Source organism: Ictalurus punctatus, chromosome 10 (assembly GCF_001660625.3).
Source record: "Ictalurus punctatus breed USDA103 chromosome 10, Coco_2.0, whole genome shotgun sequence".
NCBI lineage: Eukaryota > Metazoa > Chordata > Actinopteri > Siluriformes > Ictaluridae > Ictalurus > Ictalurus punctatus.
The window spans coordinates 24,861,156-24,879,969 of NC_030425.2; the positions used below are offsets into that span (position 1 = coordinate 24,861,156).

The 18,814-nt window shown below is 39.9% G+C and overlaps 1 protein-coding gene across 1 annotated transcript; it reads right to left on the reverse strand.

The window, feature by feature from the left end:
- Positions 1-673: 673 nt before the first annotated feature.
- Positions 674-16,345, reverse strand: zgc:153993 (Bcl-2_like domain-containing protein). The gene is made up of 6 exons (XM_017478049.3): positions 15,955-16,345; positions 10,949-10,997; positions 10,692-10,853; positions 5,850-5,982; positions 4,847-4,951; positions 674-1,732 (listed from the first exon to the last, which is right to left on the reverse strand). The coding sequence occupies exons 1-6, from the start codon at positions 16,013-16,015 to the stop codon at positions 1,634-1,636; spliced, it is 609 nt and encodes a 202-aa protein (XP_017333538.1). The 5' UTR covers positions 16,016-16,345; the 3' UTR covers positions 674-1,633.
- Between the last annotated feature and the right edge of the window lie 2,469 nt (positions 16,346-18,814).

The following is an 18,814-nucleotide window of genomic DNA, read 5'->3' on the forward strand; positions in this document are numbered from 1 at the left end:
ACACACACTGTTTTTATTTTTATTTTTTTAGAAAGCTTGCCAGAAAGGATAACAGGGCATCTGGTTCAGACTAGAGGTGTGCATCAGGTCAGATTTCACTACAAAAAAAAGTCACAACAGCAGGATGTTTTTACTTCCATGTGGGAACAAGCGAGTAGTCAGATATGAAACAAAGAAAGACTGCATCATTCGTTCATCCTTAGTAATCGCCTTATCAGGGTGTCACTGGTTTTAATTAGGCTACTAGTTTATATGTTGGAAAGCAGGACCAAATAAATTCATCAGAAAATATCATGACCAGGTACAAACAAACATTCCCATGCATGTCTCTTGAGTGAGGTAGCTGAGGTTGAAGAACTATCAGAGCCAGAATTCACACACCATGCTGACGAAGCTGGAATTTCAATGCCAATCCATCGGAGGGCACAATCGCACACACATCACACACCCATTAACACACTACGGACAATTTAACGATGCCAATCAGTCTACAATGCATGTCTTTGGACTGGGCGATGAAACTGAAGTAACCAGGGGAAGACCCTCAGGCACTGCAAGCTCCACAGACACTGCGTAGAGACGGGAATCAAAGCCCCAATCTCAGAGGTGCGAGGCAAACGTGCTAACCGTGAAAACATCATCGATTTAAAAGAACACAATAAGAATAACACAATCAGAATGACACCTGATCACATTTATTTTGATGTAAACAAAGGCTGAGTACAATTTCCCTGAATTCACGATGGAGGAAAAAATAAAAAAACACTTTGTATACAGTAATAACTTTGTTTCTAATTTTTCATCCATACCATACCCACACCTTAATATACAAATTCATTTACTTTTTACTTATTCAAACGTCACATACAGGCTGCATATAGATACAGCAGCTTCAGCTGATAGCTACAAACAGTTTTAAAACTTCAGTCCCAGTAATCTGACAGAAAAGTTTTTTTTACATTTTACATAAGCAATAAAGCAGTGATTAATTTATTGTTTTTAAGTTTAATCACACAGAATTTTTTCTCCTCTAAATGTTTGAGCTGGCAAATTACATTTTCTTCGTCATGGGCTGCCCTGCATAGTAATAAGTGTAAACATTCCTGCAATCTAGACAGGTCAAGAGTTATAAACAAGACATTCTAAACAGTTTAAAATCTGACGACAAGAGTTTTTTTTTTTTTTTTAATTTTTTTTTTTTTTTTTTTTTTTTTTTAAACGCAAGTACTACATGGTCCACTATAAAAACTCATTTAAAATCATTTGATAAACTGCTGTCAGATATTTCACCAGTTGGAGGTAGGGGTGGAAGATATGGCACTTAATATAAAGCGAAGAGCTGCTGAGGACAAATGGATTGCTACAAATGTAGTGGAGTGTCAAAAAATAAAATTTTAAAAATCCCACAGTGTTGTTCATAAATAGTTGTGACTTGTTGCATTACAGTATAAACACACAACATTTGAGAACAATCTCAAAAGAAGTTGACGCTTTTATTCCTCACTATTTTATAGTTCGCTAATTGATCTGATATGTGCCAATCATCATGATCATTTGGTTCGCCGCATTTGTTAAACATCAGCAGTTATTTGCTTCTGATCATTTCCTCACATGTACAAATTAGTGACTCCGGTCAACGAGTTCTTCTCCAGTATACGGCAGCAGCTATGAACGCCACTGCTGCAATGATGGACACGGAGCGCCATCTTGACACACTGCGGATAACACCACCCTGCAAAACAGGACAACGTAAATATCAGCAGTCTTCCTGAGAGCAAAAGAAGTCTAATATTTTTTGAGTCATTTACAGTGACCACAGTGGGAGAGACTTTAGTAAGGTAAAGAAGACAGGAAGATCAACCTGGACAGTTACCTTTAATTGTTGTTCAAGCAACTCACCTCATACAAGAAGTGTTGAACACATATACAGTGGTGCTTGAAAGTTTGTGAACCCTTTAGAATTTTCTATATATCTGCATAAATGACCTAAAACATCATCAGATTTTCACACGAGTCCTAGAAGTAGACAGAGAGCTCAAAAAATATTATACTTGATCAGTTATTTATTGAGGAAAATGATCCAATATTACATATCTGTGACTGGCAAAAAGTATGTGAACCTCTAGGATTAGCAGTATAATTTAAAGGTGAGATTTCAGTCAGGTGATTTCAATCAATGGGATGACAATCAGGCGTTAGTGAGCGGCCTGTTTAATTTAAAGAACAGGGATCTATCAAAGTCTGATCTTTACAACACATGTTTGTGGAAGTGTATCATGACATGAGCAAAGGAAATTTCTGAGGACCTCAGAAAAAGAGTTGTTGAAGCTCATGAGGCTGGAAAAGGTTAAAAAACCATCTCTAAAGAGTTTAGACTCCACCAATCCACAGTCAGACAGATATTAGGAAATTTAAAGCTATTGTTACCCTCCCCAGGAGTGGTCGACCAACAAAGATCACTCAAAGGGCAATAGTCAGAGTAATAGTCCACAAGGTCACAAAGGAACCCAGGGTAAGGTCTAAGCAGCTAAAGTTCTCTCTCACATTGGCTAATGTTCACGTACATGAATCCACCATCAGGAGAACACTGAACAATGGTGTGCATGGCAGGGTGGGAAGGAGAAAGCCACTGCTCTCCAAAGAGAACATTGCTGCACATCTGCAGTTTGCTAAAGAGCACATGGACAAGCCAGAAGTCTATTGGAACAATATTTTCTGAACAGATGAGTCCAAATGTGATTAGTCCTTATGTGATTACAAAACAGAACTTCTGGTTTAAATGAGAAATTAATTAAGAAATCCATCAACATCCCAGAGTTGAAGCTGTTCTGTACCGAGGAACGGGCTAAAATTCCTCCAAGCCGACGTGCAGGACTGATCAACAGTTACTGGAAACGTTTAGTTGCAGTTATTGCTGCACAAGGCGGTCACACCAGATACTGAAAGTAAAAGTTCACATACTTTTGCCACTCTCATATGAAATATTGGATTATTTTCCTCAATAAATAAATGACCAAGTAGTATATATTTGTCTTATTTGTTTAACCGAGTTATCTTTATCTACTTGTAGGACTTGATGAAATCTGATGTTGTAGGCCATATTTATGCAGAAATATAGAAATTTCTATTTCTAAAATTCACAACCTTTCAAGCAGCACTGTACATCCTTTTTCCTTCCACCACAAACCACAGCAAAGAACAGCTGCATTTAAGTTCTTTACCCTGCATCAGTTCTTACTTTTACTGCATCAATGTTGAATTCCTGATTCTGATTTACCGTAGCGTATAGATTTTGATAATTCTAATAATAAATGTAATTTTCTATAGATACAGCTCAGATAGTAGAGCCTGCCACAAGGCAAATGCGCCAAATAAGTGGATTAAAACATCCCTGCACGACCATACAACAGCCACCCAAGGAAACGAAAATTGGCCATGCTGTCATACTTTCTCTCTCGTCAATCACAGTGACAGTAGCCAATTGTGAGAATCTGTGAGCTCACGTATGAGGATTAACGCAGATGGCGCTTTCCTCAGAGTCTGTTGCGCAGCCATATGATGCAGAATGAGCAGCTGGCTCGCTTCACATGTCTCAGAGGAAGCATGTTAGCCTTCACCCTCCCTGGTTGGTAACAGTCGCATAATAGGGGACAGCTTAGGGGAAAAAAATATTTAAATTGTAAAAATGTAATTGTTTCCAATGAGGACACGTTTATTTATCATATTTAGAAGGAGTCTCCAATGTCAGTGCTTTGTAACCAGTCAGAGTTAATCTATTCCTTTTTTTAATTATTATTATTAAAATTTCAGGATGGAGGTCTTACATTTTTGGCCTTATGAACTTAAAGGTTACAAGGTTATTAATGTTGTGGTGTTCCCCTTAAACTGTTTTCCCAAATCTAAATAAATGTAATGAAGTTTACCGGGAAATGTGGGTTCATTTATACGTTCCCTCATTTAAGCAGATAGTGCATTCCATAAAAAAACCCACCGATGTTTGTAGCCATGTCCTTCTCCACCTGCGCACGCCTTCATCGTACTTTCTCACACTCATACTGAAGCACGGTCACATGTTCACTTGAGGCCCCTTAATTTTAGTAGTGTAAACCACAGCATGCTCCATGACGCCGGGCCGTTTGAAGTCGAAAAACCCCGGACCGCGCTTACTACGGCCTTTATGATCACGTCTGAGCTATAAAAAACTCGCCGGCGGACTCCTACCAGGTCTGGAGGAGCTTCTGCGCCACACATGCTCACCGCACCTCACTGTGCTGTAATGATGGCCTTTGGACACCGTCGCACAAACATCCGAGCGAAAGACTCAAGATGCAAAATGAGATACGCTGAACACGTAAAGCAAAGCTACAAATTCGGCCGCCCTCGGACTACTTTTGTCTGTCTGTAGTAATTGTTATGATGACAACCACCCTCCCTCTTACTGCGTGTGTGTGTGTACATTACCGTAAATTAGCGGTAATTAGTCTCTGCAGTGATAATGCCGGCTGCAGGGTGCTGAATCATCGTCTGCCAAGCTGACCCCCACACGAATCCGTGCCGTTTACACGTGACTTTTGCATTTGATTTCCATTTCATGTAAAAAGCTAGAATGTGTTTATTATATACACTATACATGTGTGTGTAATGTGCTTTACAGAATGCGTGTGTATGGAATGCGTCAGAGTTTGTGCTTCTATGCTCACTGACACTCTAGTGGGCGTACCTCTGTGTGTGGTGGCCTGTGTCTGAGTCGACCTGTGTGGCTCTGTATGGGTGGCCAGAAAGCATTTGTGCGCGCACACACACACACACACACACACACACACACACGCGCATACCAACCACTTACCCATCCTCCTTGTTGTCTGATCCAGGCGGAAATGTGTTCCCTGATAAACTGCAATACCCAGCTAATGATGTTCTTGATGATTTCAAAGTGGTTTTGAGTCAGTGCCTGAGGGAGGAGAGAAGAGAGAGCTGAGTCTTTCCAGTAGCTTCTATAGTCTGTGCACAGTCAATTTCCTGTATCACTACCACCGATAAACATGTGGGAACAATTACGGGGTTATTTCAAGGCAATGGTACTTGCTCTTATTTGGACAAATTTCTCTAAAATAAATAAATAAATACATACATTTTAAACTTACCTTAGTTCTCCTTTGGTGTATATATAAAGTAGAACTCATTTGACCCACTAAATGCTATATATATATATATATATATATATATATATATATATATATATAAATAAATATAGCAACCATACCACAATCATTCCTGTTAATTAAAGGAATCATTTTTCAACATCACTGAAAAAGTAAAATAAGACTTTAATCAGACGTTCCAACATCGATCATTTAACTTTAGCATTTATGATTCTGACCCCTTGCTACTGATACTTTTCTGCGTTCTCAGATACATCAGTGGACCAGTGGTCAGAAAAGCAAATTCAGTAAACAGGGAAGGATGCAGAATGTGCATATTAGAAGATCATTAAACCTCGCCCCAACTTTATCTAGGTGAACTTCGACCTGGTTTTGTTAGCCAATAGAATAGAAATGGTGGTTTGTCAAAAATTAAAGAGATACTTATTATAGTTGTTTGCACACATCTTGGGGGGGGCACTCATGTCCATTGATGTATAATTGGGTATTTGTGTTAAATATTCTTTTGTCTACCAAGATTTTTTTGTTAATAATGTTGGACACCTCTCTCATGCGACCTAGCCAGCAGTGTCGCTAGACTTACATCCATTTTAATTAAAATCAAACCAGGAATTTGGCCATTTAACATCAATCGGACTGTATTTCCCCTCATGTTATTAGAACTTTCAAAACGCAGGAATGTTTTACCTTGTAAATGAGCCGATAGGCCAGATGAAAGAGAGCCACTATTCGCCCCCAGTTAATGCCGTCTGAAAAGATGCTCTTGGCCACAGTCGTGAACACCTCCTGAGCACAGTTCGCCTGCACAGTGTTGATGAGGCTGTCCAGAGATAAACATATGGTCATGTTCAACATACTGTGCTGACTTTAGATCATCTTGTTACAATTTCAGAAAAGGAATATAGCCAGTTTGTTGCTTTTTTTTTAATATCATAATTCTGGATTTTTTGAAAAACTCTCAAATTACATCAAAACACAACATTTAACCCATCGGCAATTTTAATACATGAACCTGAAATAGGAAAACAATGAGACTAGAAGCACTAAAATATCTAAACATTCGCAAAGATGATTAGTGCAACAGAAAATATTTCACCCTATCGTTAGGAAAAGAGATTCCTGGTGATGCTGGGGGTCTAAGAGAGCTTTAACTGATCCTGCTGTCGTCTCTTTAACCAATCATGGGTGTCTGTGAGCTCATTTCATGGAAAAAGGCAATTAGCGCTCTTCTACAACCATGTTCAGCTGCAGAGTAAATCGGTTACTGAAGAGGAGTTTGGGGCTTAAGGGCCCGTTCACACGATATTTTCAACTAAAAACGGAAAACTTTTTTCCAACTAGAGATGGGTAAAGAAATATCGATTCTCCTATTCAATTGAAGGAAACGATATTGATTCGGGAATCCCCGAATCGTTTCTTAATATGCTTGAGAGGATGTGAATATTATCTGTAGTTTGCCTCTTGTCCTGAAGATGTCGCCATCTTTCATGTTTTCAATTTTGAAAACTTAATTTTTAAACGTTGTTTCAAACTGTTAATTAAATAAATAAATAAATAAATAAATATATATATATATATATATATATATAATGTGTGTGCAGTTTGTGCTTACCTTGAGTGCATTGTATACACATTTATGATTTCTTGTTACAATGTTACTCAAAGTAAAAGTGAAATGTTATTAAACATAATTGTGTGGGCCCTATTGTTAAAGTAAATGTGTATTTCACTAATATAGCTAAGTAGGAGGGATTCAGTTACCAGCATTTATATTAAAATATGGACTCCATGTCTGCAAAACTAACATTTTTAATGAAATATCGATAGCTAATCGATATTGAATCAAATCAAAATCATATAAATAAGTATCGAATCACCAAATTGGTCGAAATACCCAGCCCTAACGACAACGGCGCTTTGGAGCCTGAAAACACAAACTTTTCAAAAAGGTTTCAAATTGCAAGCTTTTGAAAGTGATGCCGTTATCGTCTCCGTGTAAACATACAAAAACTGGAATCTGTGAATGACGTCATGTGCACGCGTATTACGTGTTCATGCGCGCGAGTACTTCAAAAATACGATGGCGATGACTACATGTGTTTGTGCTGCTTAAGATTTCGAGTTTATTGACTCTTCTCCAGCAAAGTGTAGATTTACTGCATCACAACTACAATCAGCAGAGACGAATTTGTTACATACCCCACATTATTAACCCACATCTACACAGACAAAGGGTATTTAAAATCTTATAATTATCTTTGTAATTGTCTGTTTGAGCATATCTGTATCCTTTTATTGCTAATAAAATACAGAAAGCAGACTGACTCACTATTTCGATTTTTTTCAGTATGTGTGTATATATTTATACACACACACACACACACACACACAGAGTACACCCCTCACATTTTTGTAAATATTTGATTATATCTTTTCATGTGACAACACTGAAGAAATGACACTTTGCTACAATGTAAAGTAGTGAGTGTACAGCTTGTGTAACAGTGTAAATTTGCTGTCCTCTCAAAATAACTCAATACACAGCCATTAATGTCTAAACCACTGGCAACAAAAGTGAGTACACCCCTAAGTGAAAATGTCCAAATTGGGCCCAAAGTGTCAATATTTTGTGTGGCTACCATTATTTTCCAGCACTGCCTTAAGCCTCTTGGGCATGGAGTTCACCAGAGCTTCACAGATTGCTACTGGAGTCCTCTTCCACTCCTCCATGACAACACCACAGAGCTGGTGGATGTTAGAGACCTTGTGCACCTCCACGTTCTATTTGAGGATGCCCCACAGATGTTCAATAGGGTTTAGGTCTGAAGACATGCTCGGCCAGTCCATCACCTTCACCCTCAGCTTCATTAGCAAGGCAGTGGTTGTCTTGGAGGTGTGTTTGGGGTTGTTATCATGCTGGAATACTGCCCTGCGGTCCAGTCTCTGAAGGGAGGGGATCATGCTCTGCTTTAGTATGTCACAGTACATGTTGGCATTCATGGTTCCCTCAATGAACTGTAGCTCCCCAGTGCCGGCAGCACTCATGCAGCCCCAGACCATGACACTCACACCACCATGCTTGGCTGTAGGCAAGACACACTTGTCTTTGTACTCCTCACCTGGTTGCTGCCACACACGCTTGACATCAACTGAACCAAATAAGTTTATCTTGGTCTCATCAGACCACAGGACATGGTTCCAGTAATCCATGTCCTTAGTCTGCTTGTCTTCAGCGAACTGTTTGCAGGCTTTCTTGTGCATCATCTTTAGAAGAGTCTTCCTTCTGGGACGATAGCCATGCAGACCAATTTGATGCAGTGTGCGGCGTATGGTCTGAGCGCTGACAGGCTGACCTCCCACCCCTTCAACCTCTGCAGCAATGCTGGCAGCACTCATACGTCTATTTCCCAAAGACAACCTCTGGATATGACGCTGAGCACGTACACTCAACTTCTTTGGTCGACCATGGCGAGGCCTGTTCTGAGTGGAACCTGTCCTGTTAAACCGCTGTATGGTCTTGGCCACCGTGCTGCAGCTCAGTGTCGGGGTCTTGGCAATCTTCTTATAGTCTAGGCCATCTTTATGTAGAGCAACAATTCTTTTTTTCAGATCCTCAGAGAGTTCTTTGCCATGAGGTGCCATGTTGAACTTCCAGTGACCAGTATGAGGGAGTGAGAGAGCGATGACACCAAATTAAACACACCTGCTCCCCATTCACACCTGAGACTTTGTAACACTAACAAGTCACATGACACCGGGGAGGAAAAATGGCTAATTGGGCCCAATTTGGACATTTTCACTTAGGGGTGTACTCACTTTTGATGCCAGCGGTTTAGACATTAATGGCTGTGTTGAGTTATTTTGAGGGGACAGCAAATTTATACTGTTATACAATCTGTACTCTCACTACTTTACATTGTAGCAAAGTGTCATTTCTTCAGTGTTGTCACATTAAAAGATATAATCAGATATTTATAAAAATGTGAGGGGTGTACTCACTTTTGCGAGATACTGTATATATAATATATATATTTTAAATACTTACTTTTTAAAAATTTTGTGTTAACAGAATTCTGACCTGGAGCTCAAGAAAAGCTAAAAGATGGGGTTGAAAACAGAGAAATCCATTTCCACAATGAAAAAACCTTTGTGCATATTTCATGTACATTAAATTATATTATATTAGGGACGTCTCAGCATTGACAAGCGCGAGTTCTCACAATTCCTTATGACAGTGAATAATTTTCCACGTCTAACTATCGAGATTGTAAGTAACCTAGACAGACCTTTTTTTGTACTCCACGTAGATCATAAACCGTTGAAATGGTTTGAGAAACAAACGTTATTGTGTTTTTTATCCAGAAAAACCGCAGCTGCCCCGTTCACTTGTTTTTGTTTATACGGCAGTCTTTCCTGGATCAATATGGCAGACACGTCAACGTGAACGTTTATGTGCGCAGGCGCGTAGTGTTTCTTTACAAAGTGACCTCGCCACCTACTGGCCTGGCATGCATAATACAGCGTTTTTTAGTCGTTTCCTGGATCCGTGTGAACGGGGATCGTTTTGACAATGTTAATGATAAGAGTCTTTGTTGGTCACATACACATTACAGCACAGTGAAATTCTTTTCTTCGCATACCCCAGCGTGTCAGGAAGCTGGGGTCAGCCACGATACAGCACCCCTGGAGCGCCTTGCTCAAGGGCCCAACAGTGGCAGCTTGGCAGTGCTAGGGCCTGAACCCCCGACCTTCTGATCAGTATCCCAGAGCCAACCCAAGTCACCACTGTCCCCATGTTGTCGTCTGTATGCGAAACTTTTCAAAAACGCAAGTTTTTTTTCTTAGTTCCGTTTTTAGTACATTGTTGTCGTGTAAACGTACCCTAAGTGAGCAAAGTACATTGTGGTAAATGTGAACTTTTTAACCTTATCCTATGTGACAAATGACCATGGTCTTATAAGGAGTTTAGATTGTGCCAATTTTAAAAGAACATGAAAAAATGCAAATTGTTGATGGTTATGGTGGTGCCTTCTCTTACAAAGTGGGCCAAGAGCAATTCATGATCAAATAGATTCAAATAGCGCAAAGAATGAGTCACATACACCAACAGGAGTGCCTTATTGTACAATATAGTACCCCACTATGGTGTTGAGATTGTTGCTGTGAATTCGAGCCCAATCTTCCACTGACTGCATGCAGATAATCACACACAAACAACTCCTGTGTTTCAGAGTTCCATCAGACTCGTTGAACAAGTCACACACAGATTTGACCGTGTGCAGCCTACAGTTCGTCCTGGAGCATGGGAGTGTCTGTATTGTGTTCTGCCTGGTCATGAAACACAAAAGGCAACCTCCAAGTCTACCGACAAACTTTATCCACTTTTATGGCAGGCACACAACCTACTGATATGCACAAACAGGTGCTGCTATTGGTGGATGCGACTTCATTTGTTTGTAGTGGGGGGTGGTGTAACACTGCATTCCTGAGTAACTGTAGTCATCAGTAACAATACAGAATTTTTCTTACTGTTGAAGCTCTGCATTCCGGTTCAGCTCATCTGCGATCTTGAGAAGCTGATCTACAACTTCTTTAACATGAGGATCATCTCCTTCACTAGCTGTTCCTCCGAGGTCCACGGCGCTGACGTGCATGTCCGGGTCCTCTGTAGTGATCCGCTCGATTACATATCTTCAGGTGAAAACAAGCCACAGTCAGGATAAGCAGTGAGGCAACTATAGTCAAAGATGTAAATATGTGAATGTGCAGTAAGTGGGTTAATGTACCCTCTTAGTACTAGGGCACCTTCTTCCATGATCCTATCATCAATCACATCTGAAATATAAAAGAATTATTTAACTAAAAGTGAAAAGAAAAAGAAAAAAAACAGTAAGGTGATACATGTTGGTGTTAGAGCCCCAAAGACCCCCAAACCCCTAAAGCTGTAGTGAGGACAGCACAGACTGATTTAGACTGAATTAGATATTGCCATTGTCTTGCTAAATGATTATACTCGTTTTGAAATAGGGTTGGATGATATGACAATAACATATGGTGAAACCTTTCTAATTTAATCATAATTCATATTCAATATGATTCAATTCTTATTCATGTTGCACTTTTCAAGAGTCCAAAATCTGAGTGCTTTACATAAGATTACAAATTCTAAACCAATCCACAATCATGAACAATACATATAAGGACAAAAGAACTTTGATGAATAAAAGAAAGATAGCATAAGATACAGGTTTGCTTACCAACACCTATAAAAATTTATAAAACTGCATTTCAATTAGAAATCTGAGAAGACAGTTATTTCCCTCGGGGGGGAGGGGGGGGTGTAATTTCCCTTTTTGTTGCTGTAATCATGGATTGGCTTTAGGGGATTTTTGGTACCGCATTGTACATTTTGTATTACACCGACTTGGCCTGGCTTTACACGTAGCAAGCAAGCAATTTTCGCTTCACATTTGCATTGATTGAGAAATGATCGTTTTATTCTGCTGTGATTTCCTGCTTTGCTCCGCTCACATTCCTATAGTCCTCTGTGCAGATTTTCACCCGTCTCCATAGAAAATGAATGAGAGAGAATACAGGACAAATAAAAAGCTTAGCTGCGACAATTGAACACACGTTTTAACACCGTGAAAAGCTTCTTAATGAGCCGATGAGGCGCAGAAAGTGTGTTCGAGTGAACTAAAACAAGTGGGGACTTGACAAATGTATGTGTTGTGATAACAATATTTATTTATATACTTTATTTTATTTATTTTATTATTTTTTTTAAAGTTCCCTGTTGTCTTTGTTTACTCCATTTCTGAATTTACTCATTTACACTGTTGGTAACAGAATCAATTAAAACGTTCTTTTTATACCCTTCGCCAAGTCTGTAAAAGTTCCTCGTTTTCTATTATCGGTATTGTAATAGGTGTCCTTATTCAGTGTCTTACTCTGTTTGAACCTTACATGCCTTAAAAGGAAACCCGACTGTGAAGACTTCTTGGCCTTAACACGCAGTAATTGCCCTCTCCTTCTAAAATACGTTGTTCGAAACACATGAAATATGTTCATTACTTAAAAAATCCTTAATATTTAATGCATACTTTAAGCTACGGCGGCCGCCATTATGCGACATGCGCAATGCACTCTGAATCGATGATGTAAATATGGTTGCTCTTCAGCTTGGTTGGAATGAAAACCCGCACCCACACCGGCCCTTTCCAGATAAGATTGGACACCCCTGGTTTAATCCATAGGCTTATCTTGAAAAACAAACACTCTCAGTTGGCATAGTCGTGCTGTTGCTACACAGACAGCATGGATTTTGCCCCACTCTCGCCACTTCACCTCCGATCGTCTTCATTCTGATGTACTTTTTGAGTAATGTCTTCTAGATTAGCCTCCTCGCTTATGTTATGCTCGGGTTCAAACTGAAAAGGCTGAAGACATATCGTAGGGTCACTGGAGAATCAAGACCGTTGCAACCATCTGAAGTCACTACCCAGAATGCAATGCGATGTAAACAGCAATGGCAATCTACGAGTGCAAGGATTTATTTTATTTTTTTAAAACTGACAGAGTGATTTTGTATAGCGGATTTATACAAGCACTTACACCGCTACTCTGCGCACTTACACCGCTACTCTGCGCACTTACACCGCTACTCTGCGCACTGACCCCGCTACTCTGCGCACTGACCCCGCTACTCTGCGCACTGACCCCGCTACTCTGCGCACTGACCCCGCTACTCTGCGCACTGACCCCGCTACTCTGCGCACTGACCCCGCTACTCTGCGCACTGACCCCGCTACTCTGCGCACTTACCCCGCTACTCTGCGCACTTACCCCGCTACTCTGCGCACTTACCCCGCTACTCTGCGCACTTACACCGCTACTCTGCGCACTTACACCGCTACACTGCTGGCTCAAATTTAGCCCATTACCCAAAGACACTTAAGATTCAACATAGAAGTAAATACTCATATCTGCAAACCTAGTTGGAGAAAAATAAGACACCAGCAGTGAGTGAGAAGAAGCAAGGTTCCAGATTTATTTCCACCACACGAGATCCACACCGATGAGAATTCTCAGAAGTGATCTGACACCTGGAGCTGAGGCTCCGTTATTTATACAGTGTTCTACACAAATAATACCATTATTTTTTTAGAAAGAGCTTATCAAAAATACCATTCTGTTTTAGAAAGGGCTTATCAAAATTACCAGTATGTTTTGGAAAGAGCCTTTCCCAAACACCATTAGGTTTAGACGAGGTACGAGACACATTTCGGAGAGACCTTGGTCTCACGGTTATCTCGCAGGTGCAACGTGACTCAACTACCTTTATAAATGGCCCCTCTTGGTTTTCTCTTAAAACTTAAGGCCTTCGTCTGTATTACTCCTGACTTTTCCTCATTAGACAAGACTCTTCCCCACCTCCAAGTATATTATGAGTAAGTTTCTTTCACATTTTTCTGTATTTCTGGTTTATAATTTATTTGCTCTACATTTCTGTTTTATATATGGTTATACTGCTTGCAAGTGGTTTACTGTACTCCCTACTTTATAATATCACTATATTATCCTTATAGTATCCTATATATCCTACTAATCCTTATATTATCCTTATAATATCTTAATACTCCTTTTATTATTCTTATAAATTTATAATGTTCTGCTTTCCTTCTGTATGTGTGTGCGTGGCGGCATGTGTGTGTGTTATGTCTGCATGCCTGACCTTGACTATGTGAGAGTGTCTGCCTCTGTGTGTGTGCGTTTCCTTAGCGCTCTTATATTTCTCTGTGACTAATAAACCATAGTGTGTTAATCTTAAAGTGTGAATCCAATTCATCAATATCTGTCTAATACCGCTTCTGTGTGTCTAGGTGCCAGACACTTTTCCTTCTCTCGTTTACTGCAGTGGCTGGATTTGGATCTGAACACTCAATATCAGCTCACGCATCTCACTGCTGACATCAAGGTGCTACTTGACGTTCTTTGCACCCCCTCTGGAAATGGAAATGCAGGGTTCCCCCACCTCTCAGATACAGAACCCGACCCCGCGAATGTGTGTATTGATGCCTCTACACAGACAGACCCTCTGCTTGACCCTCCCTCCAGCTTTCAGTCTGAGGATGATGTCACCTTCTCTGATCTGGGCTCTGACCATTCTTCCCTCTTCTCACCTGCCAGTCCCGAGTACTCTCCTCATTACACCTCGGCCGGCTATCCCACGTCCCCGGGACGCCCCCCCTTTTATCCCGTTTTCTCCCTACCGATCCCCTCAGGATTACACTTCCACCAGTCCTGTGAATTTTCGATAAAATTACATGCTGTTCATACTTATTTTGTGAACCTCAATAAACTTACATGTTAATCATACTCGGTCTCCCTCGTGTTTATTTCATGCCATTTTCATCCACGACAGCACTTACACCGCTACTCTGCACATTGTGCTTCTTCTAGAACTCATTAATAGATCTTGTATAGTAGCATTACTTGTATTGTCCTCTGCTTGATATATCACTGTGCTTGTATTTTCTCATTTGTAAGTCGCTTTGGATAAAAGCGTCTGCTAAGTGAATAACTCTAAATGTAAATGTTAATGTAATAAGCCATACAAGTCTTCATAGTCGGGGTTCCCTTTAAGTAAGACATTAGACATGCTGACTGTTACTAAGGCACTAATTAGGCATATTCCAATAAATTAACTTCAGAGTTTGCATGTGGGCACACTGGGAAGCTATACCATCTCACAGCTAACAAGGTCTCCGGGTCGATCCTGATCTCAGGTTTGCCGTATGGTTTTGTGAGTTGCCTCTGATTTCCTCCCACAAACATGCCAGGCGGAGAGGCTGCCTAAACGGCCCCAGGTGTTAATGAGTGTATGAATGTATGTGTATGTGTGTGTGTGTGTGTGTGTGTGTGTGTGTGTGTGTATGTATGTGCGTGCGTGCATGGTGCCCTGCTATAGAACAGCATTTCACCCAGAGTGTATTCTGCCCTTTAGACTATGGTGTTCCTTGGACAGGCTCCAGATCTGCCATGACCCTGAACAGGATAAAGCGGTTACTGAAGAATGAATTAATGGCAGCTGTTGTGAAGTGTAGGTCATATTGTAAATTGTTTATGAGGAAACAATTATGAAATTTTGTTTTGAAGATAAACTATGAATCAGATGTATGATATATACACACACACAGATAAATATCTACAGAGATAGATATACAGACATATTACAGATAGATATGCAGAAATAAATAGATGGATAGATACAGGTAGATACACACAGACAGATAGATAGATAGATAGATAGATAGATAGATACAAACATATAGATAGATACAGATAGACAGAGATATATAAACAGGCAGATAGATAAATAGATAGACAGACAGACAGACAGACAGACAGACAAACATGTATATATACACAAACAGATAGTTCTCTTTCTAGCCATCTATTCCACCTTATCACCTAATCCCGCCCCCTTCCAGGTAGAGCCAGACAAGTCTCTATAGATGACGTCAGAGGAAATTCCTCAAAAGTGTGCTAGTCATTTGATTCATTAGTACATTATACATTTGACCAAAATTCGTTCAATCTTCGTCCTATCTGAAGGTCAACAAATAAAATATTTCATTAAAATGGACACAATTTAAATCTGAGAACCGAGCGATGACGTCAAAACTCGGGCTCGAGCTAAAAGCTATCCGGAAAACACAAGGTTAACAGATGATTTCATACGGTTTATATTTATACACATCTACATTTCTTCACCCAGTTTGGGTCCTACCTTCACCACCTGTTGCACCTTCAGTGTCGTCCGTCCTGTCGTTGCCATGTGAATCTGCCATTGTGTTGTTCAATGGCAAAACGTATAAAGACTTAGTAGAGCGCCTCTTACGCTAGTTAGCTAGCTGACGTGCTAACTAACTATAACCGCCCAGCCGAAGTGATTCGGGCGGGTGACTTCGTCTGATTTGTAGTATTGGCACCTCAGGAGAAAAATAAACTGCAAAAATAGAAGTGTTTGCGACTTTCTTTATGTTCTCTAGGCACCATTAGCAAGCACGGAAGTTAAGCAGAAACTTCACGGAAAGCTCCATGAACTCCACAACCATTAAGTTCAACTCCAAGTGAAAGATGAAAAAAAAACAAGGAAGTGGTGCGGAAACAGGCCTGGCCAAAGACTAACACTGTGGATGAATCCCAAATGCCTTTACAAGTGCACTACATGGGTGATAAAATACTCAGGCTTTGGCACCCTACGTAGTATACTATATGTTTACTAGCTAGTCGTTTGGGATTAAACCCGGAGCTGATAGATTTCCTAATTAAAGAAAGATGGAAGTTGTGATTTTTCTCATCATGTTTCTTAAATTTAGCAAATGTTTATAAGTGTCAAATATTGTACCTGCTTTCCTGGCTACAGTTTAAACTAAACTGTATGACAATTATATTCCTTCCATTTGTATATTTGATATTTAATAGTTACAATCTTAGGTACCACAACCTAATAAGCTTTCTGTATTATTTATTTATTTATTTATTTATTTATTTATTTATTTATTACTTATATCTGAATTAAATGTAACAATAATCATGCTTATGATAAATTTTCTCTCTCTCTCACACACACACACACACACACACACATATATATATATATATATATACCTGTACAGTCACCCCCCCCCCCCCCCCACCCCCCCCCCGTCTTCAACTGTCCAGTTTAGGTGAGACTGTGCCCATGATAGCTGCAGATTCTTGTTCTTGTCTGACAGAAGCAGAACTTTATGTGGTCTTCTGCTGTAGTGTTACAGTTTCCCTTCCCTGGAATCAAGGGACCCAAACATGTTTCAGCATGACAGTGTCCCTCTACACAATGTGAGCTCCATGAAGACATGGTTTGTTAAGGTTAGATTGGAAGAACTTGAGTGTCCTGCACAGAGCCCTGACCTACTGAACACCTTTGGGATGAACTGGAACACTGACTGCACCCCAGGCCTCGTCCACTGACATCAGTGCCTGACCTTACTAATTCTCTTCTGGCTGAATGATCACAAATCCCCACAGTCACGTTCCAAAATCTAGTGGAAGGCCTTCCCAGAAGAGTGGAGCTTATTGTAACAGCAAAGGGGGAATAAATCTGCAATAAGATGTTCAACAAGCACATATGGGTGTGATGCTCAGGTGTCCACAAACTTTTGGTAATATAGTACTGTGTGTGTATATATATATATATATATATATATATATATATATATATATATATATATATATATATATATATATATATATATATATGGATGGATAGATAGATAGATAATGAAGTCAACCAATTTACATTTTCCATTCCACGCGACGCCAATAGATGTCGCTGTTGTCTCACTTCAAAAACTCGCCATGTAAGGAGTCATAACTCCAGTGTCATTAGTATTCACAAGATAAAGTCCTGTTTTGGAAAAGTCATCAAAAAGCTATGGATTCAATCGACAGACCGTTCTAGTCTGTGTTCAGGCAAGTGTTTCATCGACTACATCGATGATATTTGTGATGTTTATCTTCCATACAATACTATGGTTTGAATCTTTGTGTCAAAAAACAAAGCAATGAACTTTGCTTGTTTGTTCACACACTTGTGCATACACACACGAGGTATAGTGATACTGCACAACACATTGTTTTGTCAGTCTGATCTGTATATAATACTCTTTTTTTTTTTTTCTTTAAACAACCTGCTGAACAGGTTGTCAGGACACAGCCAAGCCCATGACCGACCACACACACACACACAGACACAGGTACTGGTAGTGTACACATGGCTACCATTGACATCAAATGATAACAGTTAGATATATTGAGCAGTTCAGTACATTTTCACTGGTTCCTGGTTGAAGAGTACCCTTGCTTCGCATGTTATAGTTTTTCAATTCGTTTTTTCCCTCTGCTTGATAACACCCATGTAGATTAGATGTGTTGGTATATACACCAAAATATCTAGGCCACAGGTAGTCCAGGTATCGAGAGACATTTGAAGTTGAAAGGCAAAATGAATTGGACTGCCATTATTTAGAATCTTTGTCATACCAACTGAATTGCAGAAGAGCAATCTGAAACTCAATTTCTCATGTTTAAGAGGGAGATTTTTCCCTTAGAGGGAGATTTGCCCTGTTGGAATACAGGGTAAGCTCCTTCCTGATGAGACGTCTTGGAGGTGGAAGCAAATTTTGAAGGACTGCAGCCACTTCTTGTCGCTTTAGGGCGTGTGTTTGTTCTTTCATTCATTCATCTTCAGTAACCACATTGTGATTAGGGTTAGGTTGGGTTAATTCTATATTAACCTGAGGCTTTTCACCACAAGCATATTTTCATAGTGTGTGCTGAGTTTTGTAGTGTCAGGCCATTAATGGGCAAAAAACGCAGACAAATTTGTCAACGTCTAACAAAATACTACATAAGATGACACAACATACAGGGTGTCCAAAAACTATTTTTACAATGTTTATCCATTTAGTGTCAAAGTTGTAATGATCATTTTAAGACACCTGTATTGAATCCTAGCGTTACATATTACAACCTTTAAGTCATATTACAACACCTTTAAGTCAAGTCCTAGACTCAGCAATGCAGAATTTAACACCAAGAGCCTG